The 23377-nt window shown below is 41.1% G+C and overlaps 1 protein-coding gene across 1 annotated transcript; it reads left to right on the top strand.

The window, feature by feature from the left end:
• Positions 1 to 1313: 1313 nt before the first annotated feature.
• On the top strand, positions 1314 to 1733 carry LOC137817974 (self-incompatibility protein S1). The gene has a single exon (XM_068621199.1). It carries the CDS (start codon positions 1314 to 1316, stop codon positions 1731 to 1733), a length of 420 nt encoding a protein of 139 aa, XP_068477300.1.
• The last annotated feature ends 21644 nt before the right edge of the window (positions 1734 to 23377 follow it).

Below are 23377 nucleotides of genomic sequence, written 5' to 3'. Positions count from 1 at the left end.
AAGGATATTAAGGGGAAGTGGTTGATGGTGGTGATAAAGGATAGGAACAATTTGACTAAGTCTCTTTGTAGGTCCAAGACAAAGAAAAGATAAGCATTAATTAAAGATAATAATAATAATAATAATAATATAACATTAGAGTAAATAATAATAATAATAATAATAATAATAATAATATAACATTATATATATATATATAATTTTCTAAAACTAGTATTAAAAAATTATGCAGTAGTTATTTTTAAAATAAAAATTATTTAACTACTTAAAAATAAAAAATTTATTTAATTATTCATTTTATTAAATAAATAAATTAATTCTTATTTATTAAAAACTAAAGTTGTCCAATTAAACGATGATTTACCAAATTATGTGTAACTTTATATAATGATATAGAATACTTTTTATTAAAAAAATATTTCTATTACTTAAGAATATATTTTTTCTCTAATAATAATAATAATATTTTTAAAAAGTGAACATGCGCGTAAACGTATGAATTTTCAATAATAATAATAATTTAATTATTATAATAAATGACTAACATTTATCATGAAAACAATTAAAATAGTTATTTAATGTAAGTCAATAACACATATTAAATAAATTGTTTAATGTTGTAACAGAAAATTTTCAGAAACAGTTGACACTTGAATTTGTTGTTTTTTCATTAAGTAATAAATTTAATATATGTTTATAAACAAACATAACAACAAAAAGCTTTTTAAGAATGACTGTTTTTTTTTTTTTGACCGATACTCTTTCGTATTTAAAATTTGTTGAAATGGTGCCCCGATTCAGCTACTTTATAACTATATGTTTCTCGGTGGAAAAATGAAAACATTTATTTATTTATTTATTAATATAAATTTAAATAAATTATCTATAGTATTCCTTAAATTTTCTTATCTAAAAATATATAAGAAATTTTATATTAATTAAAGATAAAATCAAATCATTAATGTAATGTAAGTAGATGCAAATTTTATCTTGATTTTATAAGGTTGAATAAGACTTATGTGTCATTCTTGATATTGGACCATTCATTAATCATGGTAAAAAAATAATTAAATAAAAATTAAATATAAAATAAAAAATAATTAGTCACTATATTGATTAAATTAAATATTATTTTAAAAATTAAAAAAATTATTATTTTTATTATTAATAAAAAGTTATAAAATAGTTATAAAGTCACTATATTGATTACACGTTAAGACTTTTTGGATGTCTATATAAGTAACAGTAGAATCAATAGAATATGCAGGTTAGTGAAATACATATCTTTGTTGGTTTATTATCTCATAAACACGATGAAGGTATTAGTGACAGTTGTTGTAGGGTTGATGATTATGAAGATGGTGCAAAGTGAAGGAGATGTTGATGGGATTTTGGGTGGTAAGAAAACAGTTCGCGTTACAAATGATATGACAAATGGCATTTCTGTGTTTCTTCATTGCAAATCGAGGGATGATGATCTTGGAGCACGTGTTCTTGAGATTGGACAGTATCAAGAATGGAGTTTCAGAAATAACATTGGTCACACCACTCTTTTCTGGTGTAACCTGCAAGCACGCAATGTTCAAAACCATTTTGAGGCTTACAGTTACAAAGAAGATAGTGCTGTGTGTGACCAATGTTACAGAAGCTTGAAGGATGATGGATTATACTTCTTTAATCAGTACGAAAAAAAATGGGAGAAGAAAGCTGCATGGAATATCCATGCTTTCTGAAAACTTCATCTGTATACTAATTTCTGTCATATCAAATAAAATATCATTACACCATTTATGAAACATTAGACTTCATCACATATATACAAATATTATCAATCACTTTTTTTTTTATCAACAATAAATTAATAAAATAAAACAAAAACACTTAAGGGTTACAAGAATTTTGTGATGTGAGTTTTAAAAAAATAAATCATATTAAAAAGTATCTTGTAAAATATTATAAAGATGATCGTATTTTAAATCATGGTTAATTAAAATTGTGTTAGACAATTGTTGTTAGAACAGGGTTACTTTAATCCATGTTTCTGAAATTATAACATTTTTTTGTGTTAAGTAAAATTAATCTTGTTCATGGATATATAACATAAATCACCACCACAAACCAAAACTTATAAGCGGTTGATATTTAAGTTATAAGTTACAGTTTTAAAGTATTGTCTTTAGAAACGAATAAACCACATTAAAATAAGTAATAATAAGTTTGATTTAAAACTGTACCGTCCCGTATCCGGGCGTTGACTAAGTCAAGTTCAAAGTCAACTGCTGGAGAGACAAAGTCAACACAAGGCGTCGCCTTGGTGGAGAGACGCCAAGAGGAAGCGTCGCCAAGGCAAGGCGTCGCCTAGGTGAAGGCGTCGCCCAACCAGGGCGTCGCCAGATCAAACAGTGCTAAAGTAAGGCAATCACGGTGTGGTTCCCCGATACCCATGGGTAGGAAAGACCATGGAGGGAGCGACGCCGTGGGAAGGCCTCAGGTCCCAATAGCACGGGGCAGCGATAAAGAAAAGGAAAAGGTGGCTTCAAGGCCATAGTAATAGTACCAGTGAAGGGCAGCCTGACTCGTGAAGTGCTCCTGCAGCCCCAGAGACGCCCGTGGGGCAGATACGACTCAAGAGGAAAGTCACGCCCAGGGCAACCGGGTGCAGAGTACAAAAGGAAGGCAGATACGCTCTCAAAGTAAGTGACTAGATACTTGGGGGCATGAGTTGGCACCCAAAAAGTCACCCCTAGCGCAGTAGCACTCTCAGCAGGAGGACTCACACGTAGAAACGTCCCCAGATGGGCAGAAACGCCCCCAGATGGGGTCACGGCGTCGTGAGGCCCTCCACGTGTACAACAGCCGTGTCAGAATGGAAACACCCTTTGGTCAGGTGCCAGGTAATTAAGAGTCATTCAATACAGTTTCCCCTTCGAGCATTCAGGTACTATAATGGCTCCCGAGCGTTTCAACGTCTTAAATGCGCTACGTTTTCTAATTAAACGCTTTAATGAGTGCGTTACGTTTGTGATTAAAAGCGCTTTAAATGCTTGGGTAGTTTAAATAGCGCGGAGAATGTTGGAAAAAGGGTTGGAACTTTCGGCAAATTTACCAGAGAACTCTCTAGTTGCTTGCTCGTGCTTCAAGGTTACGTACAAGCGACTGGGGAATATTTTTTGCCTGAAAGAGACAACACACACATATACACAGTTCTTTTACCACCTTCAGAGTGCCATACGCGGTGCTCAGACACGTAGGTGGACAGTTTTTGGTGTTTCTTGCTGGCTGACTTGAGCGTCGGAGTGCACACGGCCGCTAGGGCGCCTCTTTGTCCTCTTTTTTGCAGGAATCCACAGGCAACCAGTGGGAAGGAGTCCCTAGTTGACGGTTGAGGTCGCGCACGAAGACGTCCCCGTCAACCGGACGGAACATTTGGCGCCCACCATGGGGCCGATATAAAATATCAGTCCCATCACAAGTTCGAGAAAATTTACCAAGTTACAGTGACGTTGAAGGAGGTTCGAGTGACAATGGCCCCCACCAGACGAAGAGCAGCACGCGCAGCCCCAGCAGACCTATCCATGCAACAGGTCCTGGAGATAATGAGGGGGTGCAGCAGGACATGGCGGATTCGAAACTGGAACAGGAACGCATGCAGGCAGACCTCGATGCCTCGCATGAGCGGAACGAAGAGCTCCACCGTGTGAATGAGGAGTTGCGCCAGGGCCTGAGAAACGATCGGAGGCGGCCGGGACAGGACGAGATGGAGAACCATTCCCCACCAAGGGAGTTTTCCACTCCTTTCTCGCAGGAGATCCTGGACGCAGCGATCCCGAACACGTTCGCGGGACCTAAGGTAATCTTCACCGGGATGGAGGACCCAGAGACGCACCTTGCTGCGTTTCACACACAGATGGTCCTGATAGGCGGTTCTGATGCTGCCAAGTGCAAGCTCTTCATGAGCACCCTGACCGGGATGGCTATGGACTGGTTCATTAGCCTCCCAGAGGGCCATATCACATCTTTCCGCCAATTGTCGCGGTTATTCAGAGAACAGTACTTAGCAAACAAGGCCCCGCCACCGGTCTCCTACGATCTGTTTGACGTGAAGCAGTATCAGGGGAGACCCTGAAGGAGTATATCAATCGCTTCGGGGCCCAGGTCGTGAAGGTTGGTACAACAGAGGAGCCTATGATCGTGTACGCATTTGTGAAAGGCGTGTGCCCCGACCCCTTCGGAGAATCCATTATCCGCAATCGCCCTAGGACTTTCGTTGAATTACGGCGCAGGGCGGTAGAGCATATTGCTTCGGAAGGGGAGGTATGTGTGAAGCGCACCAGCGCCGTGCCCTCACGCCCGAGGGGACCGGCGTGAGTTCAACCCGTCAGAGTCAATGAGACCACGACGGGGAGAAAGAAGCCAGAGGCGAGACGCCCCTACGAGGCCAGAAAGCCCCAGCCCCGGGGCCCAGCAGGAGGCGAACGCCCCGCCAGAGAAAGAGCAAGACCGGCGAGGTACAACTTCGTGGTTGAGTTGAAGGATTTGATCGCCGTGCCCAACATAGCTGAGAGGCTGAGGCGACCGGCGAAGACCGACAAGGTGTTAGGGCCTCGTAAAGACTCTTGGTGCGAATTCCACGAGGCTTTCGGGCACCAAATTGATAATTGCCTGTCATTGGGCTACCAGCTAGATGAGCTGGTGAGGACTGGGTTTTTGAAAGATTATGTCGCAGATTCCACAACAACCGCCACCGTGCCGCCGCCGGCAGATGAGCCAGCACACGAGATGCCTGTGCTTGGCGAGGTCCACACCATTGCTGGAGGTTTTTCCGGCGGAGGACCCACCGCCTCCCAGCGGAAGAAATACGCGAGGGGGGTGAATTCAATCGAAGAGAGGCTCTCGGGGGAGCCCTGGGAGTCAGATATTGTGTTCACAAGAAGAGACCTCCGAGATGTGGTGCCCCACGACAACGACCCCGTTGTCATCTCAGTCGTCACAGCTGGAAGGAAGGTCCACAGAGTGCTCGTTGATAAAGGAAGCTCGGCAGACGTCATGTTTATGTCGACCTTTAATAAGTTACGGTTGTCCCCCGATCTGCTGAGTCCCTATACGGGGTGTTTGTATGGGTTCGGGGATAACCAGGTAGAAGTCCGGGGGTACCTGGAGTTGAGGACTACGTTCACAGACGGAAAGGCCTCCCGTACCGAGAGCATCCGGTACCTCGTCGTGAACGCTTATTCTGCCTACAATATTTTGCTGGGCAGACCGGCGTTAAACCGTCTGAGCGCGGTGTCCTCCACCCGTCACATGAAGATGAAGCTGCCGGACCTCAATGGCCGGGTGATAGTCATCAGGTCAGACCAGGAGGAGGCGAGGAAATGCTATGAAAACAGCCTGAAAACGAAGAGAGGCGTATTCATGGTGTATGAACGTCCGCCGAGCGCGGACGCGATGATGATTGAGGCGACGCCCGCTGGGCTGACGCCTGAAGAGGCCATAGCGGAGAGGGCGATGCCCGAAGCAGATGTGCCAATGGAGGAAGGCCCTGACGACGCGGCGCCCGTAGAAGAGGCGGCGCCCGTCGAAGATGATAGCAGGGAGCAGCCTGCAGCTAACACCATAGAAAGGGAGATTGGCGGCAAAACTTTCAAGTTAGGAAGTTCGCTAAGCCCAGAAGAACAGGAAGGGGTGGCAGAAGTGATTTCACGCCACCTGGATGCCTTCGCATGGTCCGCCTCGGATATGCCAGGCATCGACCCCGATTTCCTGTGTCACCACCTCAGCATGGACGCCACGGTCCGCCCCGTGCGTCAGAGAAGGAGGAAGTTCAATGAGGAACAACAGCAGGTGGTGAAAGACGAAACGCAGAAGTTGCTGGGTGCTGGCTACATCAGGGAGATTCAGTATCCTAAGTGGCTCGCCAACGTCGTCTTGGTGAAAAAGGCGAACGAAAAGTGGAGGATGTGCGTTGACTTCACGGACCTGAACAAGGCATGCCCAAAGGACTCGTATCCGCTGCCCAGCATCGACGCCTTGGTAGACAGTGCGTCCGGCAGCAAGGTGTTAAGTTTCCTAGACGCCTTTTCAGGGTACAACCAAATCAAGATGCACCCAAGAGACGAGAGCAAGACTGCATTCATGACGGAGACATGCAGTTACTGCTACAAGGTGATGCCCTTCGGGCTGAAAAATGCGGGCGCCACGTACTAGAGGCTAATGGACAAGGTCCTGGCGCCAATGCTTGGGAGGAATGTGTACGCTTATGTAGACGACATGGTGGTGGCGCCACAGAACCTCCTGGTCAAGAGCGACTCTCAGTTGATTACGGGGCAGGTGTCGGGTGAATTCCAGGCGAAGGATCCACAGATGGCGGCGTATCTGAGATACGTCCAGTTATTGAAGGGGGCGTTCAACGCTCTTGAGCTGATACATGTCCCGAGGGAGCAGAATGCCAGAGCTGACCTGCTCGCAAAGCTGGCCAGCTCAGGCAAGGGGGGTAGACAGAGGACAGTGATCCAGGAGACTCTCAAAGCTCCGCGTCGATTCGTGGAAGACAACAGGGTGGATGTCCTCCAGATTTATACATCAAGGGGAAGGCCAAGGATTCATTCCTCTTTGACCCAAGATACGCAGAGGGCGCCCCGCATCAGCATATACGCGGGTGTGCCTGAGGAAGAGCAGATGCAGGTCTGTGTTTTGTCCAAGGGAGACACCTGGATGACGCCCTATAAACGATACCTGGCGGATGGGGCTCTTCCAGTGGACCCTGAAGAGGGTAAAAAAGTCAAAAGAAATGTCGTAAGATATACTTTGGTGGATGGGGTGCTGTTCAGGCACGGCTTCACTCACCCTATCCTAACATGCGTCAGTGGCGATGAGTGCACCAGTGATAATGGCGGAGCTACACGAAGGCATCTGCGGAAGCCATGTAGGAGGAAGATCCTTAGCCTCCAAGGTAATACGCGCAGGTTTCTTCTGGCCAACAGTGAAAGAGGATTGCGCACGGCACGCCCAGCGGTGTAGGCAATGCCAAAAGCACGCCGACTGGCACAAGGCGCCGCCAGAAGAGTTGCGGTCCATATACAGCCCGTGGCCTTTCCATACATGGGGAATTGACATCCTGGGCCCTTTCCCACTGGCAATCAGGCAGATGAAGTATCTGATCGTCGCCATCGAATACTTCACTAAGTGGATAGAGGCAGAGCCCGTGGCACAGATCACTGCGCATAAGGTACAACATTTCGTGTGGAGAAACATTGTGTGTCGCTTTGGCGTACCTAGGCGCCTGATATCTGACAATGGGACCCAGTTTGCCAGTCAGCAGTTGAGAAATCTGTGTGCTGAACTAGGAATCAAACAAGTGTTCGCGTCGGTTGAACACCCCCAGACCAATGGACAAGTAGAGTCGGCAAACAGAGTTCTGCTGAGGGGGTTAAAAAGAAGGTTAGAGAAAGCCAAAGGGGCGTGGGCGGAAGAGGTGCCAAGGATTGTATGGGCATATCACATCACGCCCCAATCCTCTACTATGGAGACGTCCTTCAGTTTGGTGTACGGGTCGGACGCGATGATTCCAGTAGAAATACATGAAAGCTCACCACGTTTTCAAAACTTTGTGGTGGAGGAGTCCAATGAAGAGAGGCGGGTAAACCTGGATCTGCTAGAAGAAGCCACGGAAGAGGCCAGAATAAAAGCTGAAGCGACGAAGAGAAGAGTAGAGCGGCAATATAGCTCTAAGGTAAAGCCGCGACAGTTTCAGGTTGGCGACCTAGTGATGAGGAAAGCTCACCCATACGAGTTGGAGAATAAGCTGTCTCCCAAGTGGACCGGGCCCTTCAGAGTTACTGAGGCTAAGGGCAACGGTTCGTACAACCTGGAGAGTTTAGATGGAGGGCCCATCCCGCGCAGTTGGAATGCAGCCAACTTAAAATTTTATTTCAGTTGACTTATGTAAGCAGTATGTAACGATTTAGTTGAAGGGGACGCTCTTTTTCCCTCTCGGGGGTTTTTTAATGAGGTCACCCTAATAAAAGGAAAAACCAGTTTGAGAAAAAGAAGTGCCTTGGTTTTCAGCCTTTATCTTTCCTTGTTTGAAGATTACGTGATGCGCCGCCTAGGCCATGGCGTCGCCAAGAAAGAAGGCGTCGCCTAGGTCATGGCGTCGCCCAGAAAGAAGGCGTCGCCTAGGTCATGGCGTCGCCCAGAAAGAAGGCGCCACCTAGATAAGGGCGTTGCCCTAAGCAGGCGTCGCCCAAGTGAAGACATGCATCGTTGGAAGAACGAGACGAAAGGAAAGCGCGCAGTACATGAAGCATATGCAAAGTGAAGCAGCGTTACAAAAATCAAGTATGACATTGAAAAGTTGTTGTTACAAGAAATGTTCAATACAATGGGAGCGGCACAAACGGAGCAAACGCTACAAATCATGCAAAAACACGAACAAGCCATTTCTCAGCGCTCATCAGAGTCATCACTGGAGGAAGGCGAAGCCCCTTTTCCAGCCCGCAGCGGTCGAGTAAGTCGTGTCCTCTTTTCTTGGTTTAGCTTCGAACCTGCACCAGGGGAAAAGACGTGTTAGAGACACCATGAAGAAAGACAGGCACAGTTAGAAAGTAACGAAGGCCGAGTTTCCTAAGGCAGTGGTTCTTACATATGTACTTCTCAAGAGTCCCAACGTTGAACTCCAGGCTGATCACCGTAGCAGAGTCAAAACCTCCCGCCTCAGCAAGAATCCGGCAAGCTATTTGATCACTTGGAGCCGGATTCTTGAGGGGTTTGGCTTTGAGGACCTTTTCCTCTCTCACCCAGTACAGCGGAAACCCATCCAAAGCGTCAGGAACAAGATCAGTACGGCAGATCTTGAAGAACCGGCCTTTCCACCCCGTGAACGAGCTTTGAAAGGGTGTGAAGAGAACTCTTCCGGGTACATTGCTGAGAGTTACCCAGAGGTTGTGTCTCTGCCTCTTCACCTCAAAGAAGTGAAGAAAGAGGTCAACCGAGGGTGCACAACCCAAAAACCCGAAGAGAACGTCGAAGGCTTTGACAAAGGCCCAGCTGTTGGGGTATAACTGGGCCGGAGCAACGTTGATCTCCGTCAGCAGTTCCTTCTCGAACCAGGAGAAGGGTAATCGCACCCCGATGGTCTTGAACACCACCTGGTAAAAGTAAAAGAAAGGGACCCCGTCGTTGGCCCGTTCGTCTCCACACACTGGCTCCCCTAGAGTGCAAGGGAGCACAGCGATGTCGTCATCATGCCTCCTTGCGAAGGCCCGGTGGTCATAAGAACATGACTCCCCTTTGTGCTCCCGTATGGCCCTGGTAGAGAGTAAGCATGAACACTCGTCAAGAAGTTCATTCGAAGCCCAAGGGTACAAATCTTTGGGACGGACCCTGGAGGAAGCAGCGTGAAACGACATTCTTTAACAAGATCAGGACTGCCAAAAATGCAAGAGTTGAGCGAGGGGAGCGAAAGTTAGAACAACCCTTCGACAGAGAAGAAAGGGTGCAAGAAGAAAGAACGCAAGTAGGTTATGAAGAGTGAGAAAATGATGAAGATAGTTCCAGAGTTTGAAGAGTTAAATAAAGCGGTTAGAGCGCCAAACGACGCGAATGGATGCACCGCACGATTGATACACGTGGCAGAAGACGAAAGGATGACACTGGCACCACTGGTTTAAATCGGAAAACGTCGTATCAGCAGAATATCCAGTGGTACGATGCGCCGTCGAAAGTGAGTCAGGGGTACAGCAGGAGTCAGAACTTAATGGGATGACTAGATGCCCCATCAACCATACAAGCAGCGCCACGTGGATCAAGTCGAATGACGGAACGTCCCATCAGCTATACAAGGAGCGCCACGTGGGTGGCACAGACAAAGCCTTGAGTACTTCGCTGCCATCAGGCATCGACCAAGGCAAGAATCAAAGTCAATGTCGAAGTAAAGGAAACGCCCGAGGCGTCGCCCGGAAGGACGTGAAGGGCGACGCCAGCGTGAGACGTCACGGGCGTCGCCAACCCAAATACCAACTGGCGTCGCCTCCCCGATACCCACAGGTAGGGAAGACTGTGGAGGGAGACAAAAGTGAAGGAAGCAGAGTTAGTTGCTGGCGTTGTTTCCCCGATACCCACGGGTAGGAAAGACTGTGGAGGGAGACAAGGTCGCCAAACGCCAGCGAATCACTGGCAGGGTGTCCCCCGATACCTATGGGGAGGAAAGACCATAGAGGGGACGAACCCCCCCCAAAGCACTCGACGTTTTAGACACCCGGGGACGATACGACACTGCTGTAGCAGGCCTCTCCTTAGGCGTGGGCGCCGGGGGCTAAGAATCAGGGAGAGAACCGTTTCGGTGTTAGAAACACCTCGTGGACGATACGGCGTCACTAGGTGAGCCTCTCCACGGGCGTGAGGGTTGGCACGCGACCTTTCTCGGTCATACAAAGTCGCCCAACGAAGTGAAAGAAATGGGCAGAACACAGATAAAATGATCGAAGCACGCGAAGGTAAAGGATGAGAATGAGATCGCACAAGCAGAATCGTATATGGCAAAGACATAAAGGGAATCATGCGAACGCCCCAAATCAGTAACAAGAGTGCGGGTAGTTAAAAGAATTACAAATTTTAACAGATAAAATAAAAAACGAAGGTAAAGTATAAAGCCGTTAAGCGTGAAGCTGAAGGTGGCGGTTGAGAGGCAGCGGTTCAATCATCCACGTCCATGCGCACGACCTTCCCGTCGACGACATGGTGCATGGGGTCGCAGTTTGAAATATTGATGCCAGGGTTCTCACAGGACGCCTGGGTCAGAGCCTCTTGGAACCCCTCCTCGAAAGTACCCGCCATCTCCTGGATAAGGGACTTTTTCTCCTTCTCCAGCTCCTCAACGGCGGCATCCCCAGAGGCCACCTGCTTCTCTAGAGCCTCCTTCTCAATGCGAAGTCGACTGACCTCGACCTGTAATTTGTCGTAGTCAGCCCGGAGAAGGTCCATAGCCTTGGCCTGCGTGGCCATTTCCCCCTCCATCCGCTCCATCTTGGCAGCCTGTTCACAGCAACGGTCCTTCAGGCCCTTTCGAGTTTCTGCATCCATTTTGACCAGTTCCTGAAGGCCCGTTACCTGGACTTGGAGGGCGAGTTCACGAGTATAAAGACCAGCCTGGAGCTCCAATGCCTCGGCCAGTTGCCTCTCAGTTTCTGCCTTGGACTCTTGCATTTGTTTCAGAGAAGTTTGATAAGCTTCGTTCTGGCGCCCCAGGGTCCTCATTTCCTCTTCCAGGGTAGTTGCCTTTGTTTCCAAAGCCTGGAGAGTTTGAGCTTGCAAGACCGCGTTTCTGGCCTGGGCGCGCCATTCAAGGGCCACCGCCAGGAAGGCCCCCAGGTAGAAGGGCATGCCTTCCTTCCTGTCTGTGCCCTCTGGCAGAGTCCCGCCGCTGAAGCCCCTCATTAGATGCATAATCGGAGGAGGGATGGCGATGAAGTCAGGGGCGGCAGCGACGGAAGCAGGGGAAGCAATGGTTTCTGCCGGCGGCGGAGGCGGGGCAGATTCGGCGCCTTCCCCCTTTTCCTCGTGGAGTGTCATGGGGGGAAGTGAGGTCGCACTCGGAGGGTTATCCATGAAGGGGTTCCCTCCCTGGGGCGACGCCTCTACCGAAAGAGGAACCCGCGCAGATTTTCTTCTTCTGAAGGGAGCCACGCCTTCTGAGTCCTCATCATCCGTTAGAACCTCCAAAACCCGTTTCCCTTTGTCAAAGGGGGTTGGAGCCGGTGACGAGGCCGCGGCTAGGGGAACAGCGGCTGATGGAGGAGGGCCAAGCACACCTACCCAAGGAAGCCACGGCACAAGCCAAGGAGAGCGTCTAGACCAAGACCAAGACCAAGGTGAGCGTCTAGGACGTGAAAGTGAGCGTCTAGGCCGAGAAGGAGGGAGGCTATCCATGGAGCTAGACCGTCTAGGACCCCTTACAAGATCAATGGCCAAACATATTCAAACACAAGCAAATGAGGCCACGGATGGAAGAGAGAAGGCTTTGTATATGTTTGCATAAAGGCCCATTGGGGGTACTTAGTAGATAGGATAGTGTAGGAAGCATTTTGGATGGAAACCTTCTAGAAACTAGGGTTGTGTATGACCGGTCATTGCACCCTAGAATTTAGATTTAATTTTGGTTTTCTTTTCCTTGTAATGTAGCTTATCATTTACGTCCCAAACTAGCCTATAAATAGGAAGGCTAGCTCATTGTATTTGACAAGTTTAATTGAGTATTGTTATGCTGCCCATTTTGTGCACTAGCTTTACTTCTCCTAGAAATCTAGGCTATAAACTTCACTCCTTTCACCTTTCTCCATAGAGCTGGCCGAACCTCTCTAACCCATACTCATCATGCACCTTCAAAGCCATCACAACTCCTAGGAGGGCTTTGTTTCACTCACCCATTGCTTCCGCCTCACTTTCACTACTTTGATTCAAGAAGAACACATGAAATGCCATCAGCGGCGATGGGTAGAGGAGAGCGAGGAGTCTGAAGTGCTACAACGCTGCGAGGAGATGACGGAGGTGAACTCGAGATAGCCTCGACGGTGATCGGAGGAGGCGGCGACAGAATCGGCGGGGGAACAGGATCGACAGCAGGGGTGGAGGAGGCGCCCGCCTTGGCGGCGCGTGCCTCCTTCATTGCCTTCGCCAGCATCATTCTCTTGGAAGCGCCCATCACCGATCCTACATCAAGACAGGCCAAGCAGCAAGAATTAGTACTAAAGCAGCTATGCGAATTCACAATACATGAAGAGACGTGAAATGCAAGTAACATGGCACAGTGTAAAACGAGCACAATAGTATGGGGGAACAAACACTCGATAGCAGGCTGTTCATAGCAAGAAAGACGAGGGGAGAGCCCCTTACCAAAATAGGTGGTCAAGGCGTGGGCGTTGTACTCGCTAGCGACCAGCTTCAAGGTATCAAAGATGATCCCCAACCCCGCCAAGGCTTTGCTTACCTCCCTATCGGCGGGAGATAACTCTTCCAGGGTTTTGGCCCTGAGCAATTTAGGGCGCTCCGTCCAGTAAAGGGGGAAGCCATCCAAAGCTGTGGGATCGTGCTTGGCGCTGCACACCCTGAAGAATTTCCCTTTCCAGCTCTTGTAAGAATTCTGGAAGAGGGATAGGAGGATCCTGCCTGCGATCCCGGAAAAGCTTACCCAGAAGCTTTTCCCTTGTTTCTTCACCTCAAAGAAATGCAGGAAGATATCTACAGAAGGGGGGATGCCCAGGTATCCACAAAGAATTTGAAAGCCCCGCACGAATGCCCAGCTGTTGGGATGAAGCTGGGCGGGGGCAGTGTTGATTTCAGTGAGAAGCTCCCGTTCAAAGGGAGTGAATGGGAGACACACTCCTACGCGCTTGAACACGGTCTGGTACATGAAGAAGAAGGGTTTCCCCTTTCTAGGTCTGTCGTCCAAACAAACAGGTTCCCCAGGCCTGCCGGGACGGACGGATATGTGGGCGTCGTGGGTGCGGCAGAAGGCGTTAAAGTTGTACAAATGGGGATCCCCCCGGTGAGCTTCCAGGTCCTGGAAGGAAGTCAGGCTGGTGCATTCACTCAGGAGCTCGTCGGGGGCCCAGGGGTAGAAGGCTTTGTAGTTGGACTTGGGGGTCGTGGGAGAAGAATCAGGCTCCGCGTTCGCGCGCGTCATGGTGAAAATAGATAGCTGGATAAAGAAGAGAAGAAAAAGGGTTTAGCAATTTTAGCCATGGCAAGAAGGGGAAAGAACCCCAGGAAGCGTCACCCACGCGAGAGAAATCAGAGGAGGAAGAAGAAGCGGAGAAATGCAGTAATAACGAGAATAGCAACAGTCCCAGGCAGTTCAATGAATCCTACAATGCGACGAAAGGGAAGAGTCGTGAATACTCGAGATCGTACCTTTGTTATTGGAATGGAGGCAGTAGACGAGCGCAGCAAGGAGGGAATCGCGATTGCAGAGGAAAGGGGTTTTGGAGGTGATGAACAGTGCGGAGTTGCAGAGTGAATGAATGTAACAGTAGGGTGAGCGCGGGGTTTGGAGTAACTTAAACATTACATTTCGCAACTCGAGAGGCGCTAACCTAGGGTCGTGGGATCGTGCCACGCGTCAGAGGATCAATTGCCCAAGGGAAACGCAAAGGTCCCTGGAGGATGGCCGCGCGATGGGCCACGTGGCGCGCGATCAAGGGTAGCCCAAAAGGTGTTATCATCCTCATTTCAGGGAATGTCCAATCAGTCATTAAGAATACCCCTGTGGTTCAGAAAATGTCGCGTCAATAATTCGAAGAGTTGCTGAGTCAGCAGAGAATGACACGTCATCAGGATGACATGTGGACGGCGTGGGCGAGGCTTTAGTCTTGACGGTGAAGACAAGTCTTCGGCTTAAGACTGGGGGGCTTGTGTACCGTCCCGTATCCGGGCGTTGACTAAGTCAAGGTCAAAGTCAACTGCTGGAGAGACAAAGTCAACACAAGGCGTCGCCTGGGTGGAGAGACGCCAAGAGGAAGCGTCGCCAAGGCAAGGCGTCGCCTAGGTGAAGGCGTCGCCCAACCAGGGCGTCGCCATATCAAACAGTGCTAAAGTAAGGCAATCACGGTGTGGTTCCCCGATACCCATGGGTAGGAAAGACCATGGAGGGAGCGACGCCGTGGGAAGGCCTCAGGTCCCAATAGCACGGGGCAGCGATAAAGAAAAGGAAAAGGTGGCTTCAAGGCCATAGTAATAGTATCAGTGAAGGGCAGCCTGACTCGTGAAGTGCTCCTGCCGCCCCAGAGACGCCCGTGGGGCAGATACGACTCAAGAGGAAAGTCATGCCCAGGGCAACCGGGTGCAGAGTACAAAAGGAAGGCAGATACGCTCTCAAAGTAAGTGACTAGATACTTGGGGGCATGAGTTGGCACCCAAAAAGTCACCCCTAGCGCAGTAGCACTCTCAACAGGAGGACTCACACGTAGAAACGTCCCCAGATGGGCAGAAACGCCCCCAGATGGGGTCACGGCGTCGTGAGGCCCTCCACGTGTACAACAGCCGTGTCAGAATGGAAACACCCTTCGGTTAGGTGCCAGGTAATTAAGAGTCATTCAATACAGTTTCCCCTTCGAGCATTCAGGTACTATAATGGCTCCCGAGCGTTTCAACGTCTTAAATGCGCTACGTTTTCTAATTAAACGCTTTAATGAGTGCGTTACGTTTGTGATTAAAAGCGCTTTAAGGCGCTTTAAATGCTTAGGTAGTTTAAATAGCGCGGAGAATGTTGGAAAAAGGGTTGGAACTTTCGGCAAATTTACCAGAGAACTCTCTAGTTGCTTGCTCGTGCTTCAAGGTTACGTACAAGCGACTGGGGAATATTTTTTGTCTGAAAGAGACAACACACACATATACACAGTTCTTTTACCACCTTCAGAGTGCCATACGCGGTGCTCAGACACATAGGTGGACAGTTTTTTGTGTTTCTTGCTGGCTGACTTGAGCGTCGGAGTGCACACGGCCGCTAGGGCGCCTCTTTGTCCTCTTTTTTGCAGGAATCCACAGGCAACCAGTGGGAAGGAGTCCCTAGCTGACGGTTGAGGTCGCGCACGAAGACGTACCGGTCAACCGGACAGAACAAAAACAATAAAAATATTTTTTTTTTCAACTATAAAAATGAAAAGACCATATTTCTATAAATATTCTTTTAAATAGTAATAATATTGTTATTATTAATAATAATCATCATAATAATACTCATAATATATTATTACTAAATTTGTCTTAATTATAAGTTTGATGTCTATTCATATGACTCCATTCGATTTTCTCTAGAAAAATATTGGTGAGAAACACAAATAATAATATTAATAATAATATAATAATGATTTAAAATAATTGTTTTGAAAAAATATGTGATCTTAAAAAACCCTAATAATAATAACATTAATGTTAATAACATTAATATAATATAATAATTTAAAATAACTGTTTTGAAAAAAATATGTGATCTTTAGAAGAAAAAAAACTGTTGCTTTGAGGAACGTACAAGGCTGCATATTCCAGTAGTATATTCCATTAGTAATTTAATAATTCTTGTAGAAGGCTGCATATTCCATTAGTAATTTAATATGTATGTCTCATATAAAAAATTAATTTCATAACATAATATAAGTCTTTAAAAACATTAATTGTATGTCATTTTTTCATTTAAAATGTACTTAATTGTGTATTCCTTTTACAATAAATATTTCGTTATTACGAAAAATGTTTTAACTTATATCATTTGTTGTGCTTTTTATTATCTACTCATATCACCATCCAACTCTTTGTAAAATCACTTAAAAGTTACATATAAAACTATGTTTTTCAATTTTTTAAAAGACAATTAATATAATGTTTATGATTCTTGAATATTTAATAAATACAAATATTGAATGTTTATGATTCTTTAATATTACAATAAAGAAAACAATTATTTTGATTTTGTTTACTTTATAATAATAAATGATTATTATTATAAAAATGGACACGAATTAAAGTAAATTAATAATTTCTTGCAAGTTAACATATATATATATTGAAAGTCAAAAAATGTTGTAATATTGATGTTATGATTTTCTTAAAAAACATTTCATACTAAATGAGAAATTAAGATTATATATTCAAACAAACCTAGCAATAAAAGGCTTTTAAGAGTTGATTATTATTCTCTTTTGACTTTCATGGACATTTAAAATTTGCTGAAAGACGTTAGGAAGAGTCTTTATAAGTTGCAATTGTAAGAGTATAGAATTGTGCCACTATTGAAATAGATTATAGATATCAGGTTTATTTCTTCTATCCCATAAGCATGTTGAAGGAATTGGTTACTGTGGTGTTGATTGTGATGGTAAAGATGGTGCAAAGTGAAGAAGAAATTGATGGGGTTTTAGACGGGAAGAAACATGTGCGTGTTACAAATGACTTGAACGATGGCATTCTGGTCCATCTCCATTGTCGATCGAAGGACGATGATCTTGGAGAACATGTTCTTGGCAATGGAGAGTTCCAAGAATGGACCTTCAAAGATAACATTGGTGACACCACTCTTTTTTGGTGTTCCATGGATGCATACAATGTCCAAATGAGTTTTGAAATTTACAGTGCAGTAGCTGATAATCCAAAATGTGATAAACAATGCTTTAGAAGTTTGAGGACAGATGGAGCATATTTCTATAATGAATTTGGGGACAGATGGGAGAAGAGACAGTCATGGAATATTCATAAACCCCCAACTAGTGCTAAACCATGAATTCAAATGACTTTTGTATTCTAAACCATCAATTCATCAAATAAACTATTGCTATTTCCTCACACACTCTCTCTCTTTTTCTCTGTTGGGTTCCTACAAAAACACAAACTATTGCTATTTCCCTTTATCTCATTAATTCTCACAATTTTATTTTTTCATATATGATAATTCATATAATTTAAAAAGGATTAATGTTTTAGGTAACGAAATTAGGTTTTATCCATAATTCAAACTTTAAACATTTTGGATATTTGTTGTTTTGGTAGGTTTAATATAGTCTCAATTCATTCCGTAGTTAACGTCAATAACAATTTATATACTCTTTTATTTCTTAATCTACTAAGATCCCATTTAAGAATTAAATCGCGATAGAGTTCTGAAAGCTCCAAAACGGACAAATGCTATCTTAACTAACCAAAAATGTATCTCATGCCTCTCAAGGAGAATCTCTTCCTTCAGAATCTCTTCCCCTTAAACCTCAACTAGGTACATGAATAATTGAAATGAATCCTTCCTAGTTCTTTTCTCCATTAGTCTACAGATTAAAAAAAAATATTTAACATTTTTAAGATTTGACTTCTTATATAAATTTAATTATATATCATAAATATTGTGAATGAGGTTAATTTCTTACTACTAGGATTAAAAAAGAAAACCAAGAAATAAAGAAATGTCAAATTAGAGTTAGACTGATGGAAAGACATATCTTTAGTTCTTGTTTACTTTGATTCTTTTTAATTGTCATTTTTTAAAATTGAAAATCATATTAATTACCTTTTTGTCAATTATATATAATGGTATATGTGTTTTCTAATCTTTAATTAATTTACTGTGGGATGGAGAGAAATGGGTAAAATAGTTCCACAACTATTTTATTCACAATCAATAATATATATTATATTTATTGTTCCTGGAAAAAATCTTAAGAAATAGATAAAAAGAAATATAATTATGAGAGCATTTTTATTAAGAAATTTACTCTTAATTAAAAAGTTTAATTTACTATGTCATATCAAACTTATTCTCAACATAGAAAAATAAAATTAAGGAACTCTAATAAGCATAAGACAATTTTATATTTTCTAATTTAGATTTAATTATTATATATAAACATGTACTTTTTAACTAGAAAATAATGTTCTTTATTCTTAAAGTTGAATTGCTTGAAACAAATAATCAAGACACTTTTTGAGACGTAAGTGTAAGAAAAGATGTCTCGTTAAGCAACTCAAATTAACTTCTAAGCATTTTGTCTCATCTCAGTTTCACTAACTTTTTATTATTCTTTTTAAATTTTTCTTCTCCTACAACAAAAGAGTAATGCAACAAAAGATCAAAATAGTAATTAAATTTAAAATATTTAAAAATATATATAATTTATGAAGTAAAAATAGTTAAAAAATTGTTTATGTATCTTAAAAACTGATTTTCTTTACAAATAAGCAAAGATTAGTGTGTAAATTTTAAATTCATTGTGACAATTAACATCATTAATTTATGAGTAATGCGCCATTTGTATTATGAAGTGAATTGATAGATAAATGATTTTGAGTTATTGTTGTTATTAATGCAAATGAAATCATTAAATTATGGAGTAAATGCCCTTTTATATTGTACATTATTTTCATGTCTTTATTTAATTTTCCACATTGGAATTTAAAAAAAAAAAATGAATTAACAGATGGAAAGCTTATCAACAATAAATTATTGAATGAATTACTTCCTTTTTCTTAAATATTCTTTAAGTTTTTTTTTAATGAAATCAAGAAATATAATGAACTTCTACATTATAATCCATGCATATATGTAAACAAATAAAAAAATTAGGTATTAATGACAAAAAAAATTAATAGTCGCTTGAAAATAATAATTAATTAAAAATACAAAATCTTTTAAAAATACGATATACTAAGTGCATTTCAATGGGAGATACTTCTAAAGTATTTAGAGTTGATTCAAGCAACTTTATCATTAGAAGGGATTAACATGATAATGAAAGTTGCTTTAAAATTTTTTGAATTAATTTTACAAACAACTCTTGCTTACAAATAAAAAAGATTATCTTAATAAATATTATTATATATCATAATTAAATTTGAATAAAAAAGATAAAATTATAAGTTGTTTGAAGTTGCTTAATTTTTTTTATTACTTCAAAATTATATAAAACTGCGGAATCCATATTTTACATTTTTAATATAAAAATAATTAATATGAAAGAGGAGGCTTTTTGCCATAATTTCATGTTTCAATTTTAGTCCACATGACATTTTTTTAAATATCAATGCACAATTATTCTTAAAACAATCAACGGCTAGTTTTTAAAATTTAATTAAGTTAAAAAATTTATTAATATATAAAATATTTTTTATTATTAATAAATAATTTCTAAATTAGTATCTAATTAGTTACCAAGATTTTAGCTACTAATTTAAAAATTATTTATTAATAATAAAAATTATTTTAGATATCAATTTTTTTTAATCTCTAAAATAATATCTAATTTAATCAATGTAGTAATTAATTGTTTTTATTTTAAAATTAATTTTTATATAATAATTTTCTTGTAATATTATAATATAATATACTGATATGAAACACTGGTCTTTTTTATCGGATTAGTGTTCCCTATTAATAAATATAATTTTTCTAATAAGTTCAGGCTATGATAAATCAAGATGGTGTAACACCCCATGAAATACATCTAACTATTACAATAAAAGTTCTACCAATTTCTATACAAACTTGGAGTTTTTCAAAATATTCCTATTACAAGATTATGACTTATAAAAATACAAATATTTACAATATAAGGTTCAAACAACATCCTAAAGCCCTCAATAACCTTCTACACCCGTATGATGATCACACTTGTATGGTCATCTGTTCGTTTACATAGTACAATCATTGCAGTTCAGAACACAACAAGAAAAGCAAGGGTAAGCTAGTGAAAATAAAATTTTATAATATACTCAATTAAATCAAAAGAGAAAATCAAATTACATCATTCATATAGACCACATATAGATCTATTTTCTATTACAATCATTGAATTTATTTTCAATCCATAACACTTTGATTTCATTTCAATCACATTGATTACACATGAATTCATCGTCTTCCGGAAGACTCATTCCCTTACTAGAGACTAACATCTAATCCATACATCAAGGATCAGAATAAGTTCAAACATCCAATACCGAGTGTTTACAGTGGGACCCGGTGTGTATGAACTCCCTCATCAGTTTCTCACCGGCTGATATCTTAGTCTATATGACTTAGATCATTAGTGAGCATCTCTGTTAAACATAGGTTTTTCATACTTAATGTACCATCAAACAATAACTCATACATTATCCAAAATGAATGATATCAATTTCATACAATTTTCATCATTCATATATAATACATATCATTCAATCACATAACGTTTAAAATTCATAACATTTAAGAACCTTTTCAATAATCAAAAATAATATTTAACTTCCAAAATATCAAAATCTAATATTTATACATGTTCACATAACATCAAATCAAACAAAACATCCCTGCAAGAGAAAATGAAACTTGGGACCACGTCCCCTACACATTCAGATCTTCTAACCTAGGGTACTTTTGAAAATTAAAGTTAGATTGCATTACCTTAATTGCTTGTTTTCCAAGCAACATCTAATTTTATCCTCTCAATCTGGATAAGCTTCAAGATTTAAGGGCCTAATGCAAGTTATCCAAACAGAACATAAATTCAATATATAGTAGAATAAGTTGAGAGAATTACTCTTCTCAACTCACCCCACCAAGATTGATGACTAAATCCTAAGGAAAAACAAAGAATAAAGGATCTTTAGAGCAAAAATGAATTTACTCTGTTTGAAAATCTTATCGGTAGAAATGTTTCTTAACTTCTTAGTTACAACGTGGTGTGATCAGATTCTAAAGTAGATGAAAATAGGGAGAGGAAATTAAGAGAGAAGGAAGAGAACAGAAGTTGGGAGAGATGGAGAGAGAAAGAAATAAGGAAGAAGAAGTGACAGTGTGTTGGGGGAGTATGTGGCTTGTTTTTTTTTACGTTGTAACAGATGGAAAACTAAATGAAAGTTGAACTAAAGATAAAACCAAAAGTTATTTTTGTTATAGTTTAAATTTAATAATTTATAGTAGAATATTTTTTATTAAATTATAAATATTTTGGAAGAATATATATTGAAATAATTTATAAATATAAAATAGCAAAGACTTATTCAAACTTGAAAATTTTAAAGACACATTTTTTTAACCATTAAATAAAAAACAGCTTTATAAATATATTATAGCAGTTTGGTTGAGTGAAGAGTTGTTCACGACAAACCAATTGAAATATACACACAGATAAACTTTCACTTCTTTATAATTGGTTCAATTTCTTTTCTTTATTTTTCTTTGGGATTTGGAACATGGAAGGTAGTGATGTTATCATCAAGTAGGAATATTGATCGGATATGCTAGAAGCTTTGGAAGTTTTGCCAACCTTATGGGTATAATTTAGATTTTATGGAAGGTAGTGATGTTATCATCAAGTATCACACACATCAATTCTTTTTTTTGATGTTATGAAATTATTATTATGAACATTATTTTTATATGTTTTTGTGTTCAAATTATCTCATTTATTGTGATTATTTCCTTTTTTTTCATTATATTGTGTAACATCCTAGGAATATAAATAATTATTACAATAAAAGTTTTACATGTTTCTATACAAGCTTAGAGTTTTCAAAAGATTCTTAATACATAATTAGGATTTATATAAATACAAATATTGCATTCCAAAGCTCAAATGAAAACTCTAAAGCCTCACGACTCTTGAACTTGCATCAGCATTTCCACGTCTATGTAATACAATCATCGCACTTCACAACACAATAAGAAAAAACAAGGGTAAGTTAGTGAAAATAAAATTTTATAACATACACAATTAAATCAAAAGAGCAAACCAAATTACATGAATCAATTTATTAATCAAATCATTTTCATTTCATTCATACCATTTTCTCATAGATTCATTTACCTCACAATACCTTGATTTCCTTTCAATCAGAGTGCTTTTGATTTCATTCAATCATAATGATTGCATGTGGACCTATCGTCTTCCAGGAGACTCATTAAGTATGTCCCTATCAAAGACTAATATCTAATCCACTCCTATAGGATCAGGGTAAGTCCCAAACATCCAATATCGTGTCTCTACATGTCATAGTGTGCCTCTTAAGCTTCTCACCACATGATACCTTATTCTATGTGACTTAGATCATTAGTAGAGTTAGATGATCTTTATTAAAACATAGGATTTTCATACATAATGTACAATTAGATAACATCTCATACATTATCCCAAATGTATTACATCAATTTTCATACAAGCTTTCATCATTCACACAAATTCATATCATTTAGAAATTGCACAATTCAATTGATTATACAATATCACTCATATATATTACATATCATTCAAGCACACAACATTTAAACCTTCACAAATCAATTGAATTTACAAACGAATATTTACTTTGCATAAATTCCTGATTTGCTTGTCACACACCACTCGATATCTACTATCCAATCAAAATCCAGATTACAAACACACCACCAAAGAAGTGAAGTTGAACACCTCAAGTCACACACTTCCTTTGGCACACAAACACCACAAAAATCAGAACACCCTCTGATTTTGCACTTACACACTAGTATACAGAAATACAAGAGATACGGAAAGGATTACATCGGATGAAGATCAAATCAAAATATTACAGCAATCCTATTCCACTTCTTTGAGAAAACCCAAAAGCTTGAATGCAAATCTTGAAAACTCAAATATGTTTTCACACTTTCACACATGTCTCAAAACTGTTATCAAAATTTAAGAGTGGTATAACAACCCTTTTAAATACTTCAAAAGTTTGTTAAAACATTTAAAGCAGGAGCCTATTAAGTTAGAAAACATTTAAAGCTGATTTTGCAAACATAACATAAATTTTGTTATGAATTTTCAACAAACAATCGGTTGAATTCTCGAAACAACCGATTGAATTGGTTTGACAGCAAAGTCAACCAAGTCAGACAGCTTCAAACCCT

The sequence above is a fragment of the Phaseolus vulgaris genome, chromosome 10 (genome assembly GCF_051622355.1).
Source record: "Phaseolus vulgaris cultivar YP4 chromosome 10, ASM5162235v1, whole genome shotgun sequence".
Lineage (NCBI taxonomy): Eukaryota > Viridiplantae > Streptophyta > Magnoliopsida > Fabales > Fabaceae > Phaseolus > Phaseolus vulgaris.
The sequence above is the reverse complement of the archived record's forward strand: the minus strand, read 5'-3'. Positions and strand labels throughout refer to the sequence as shown.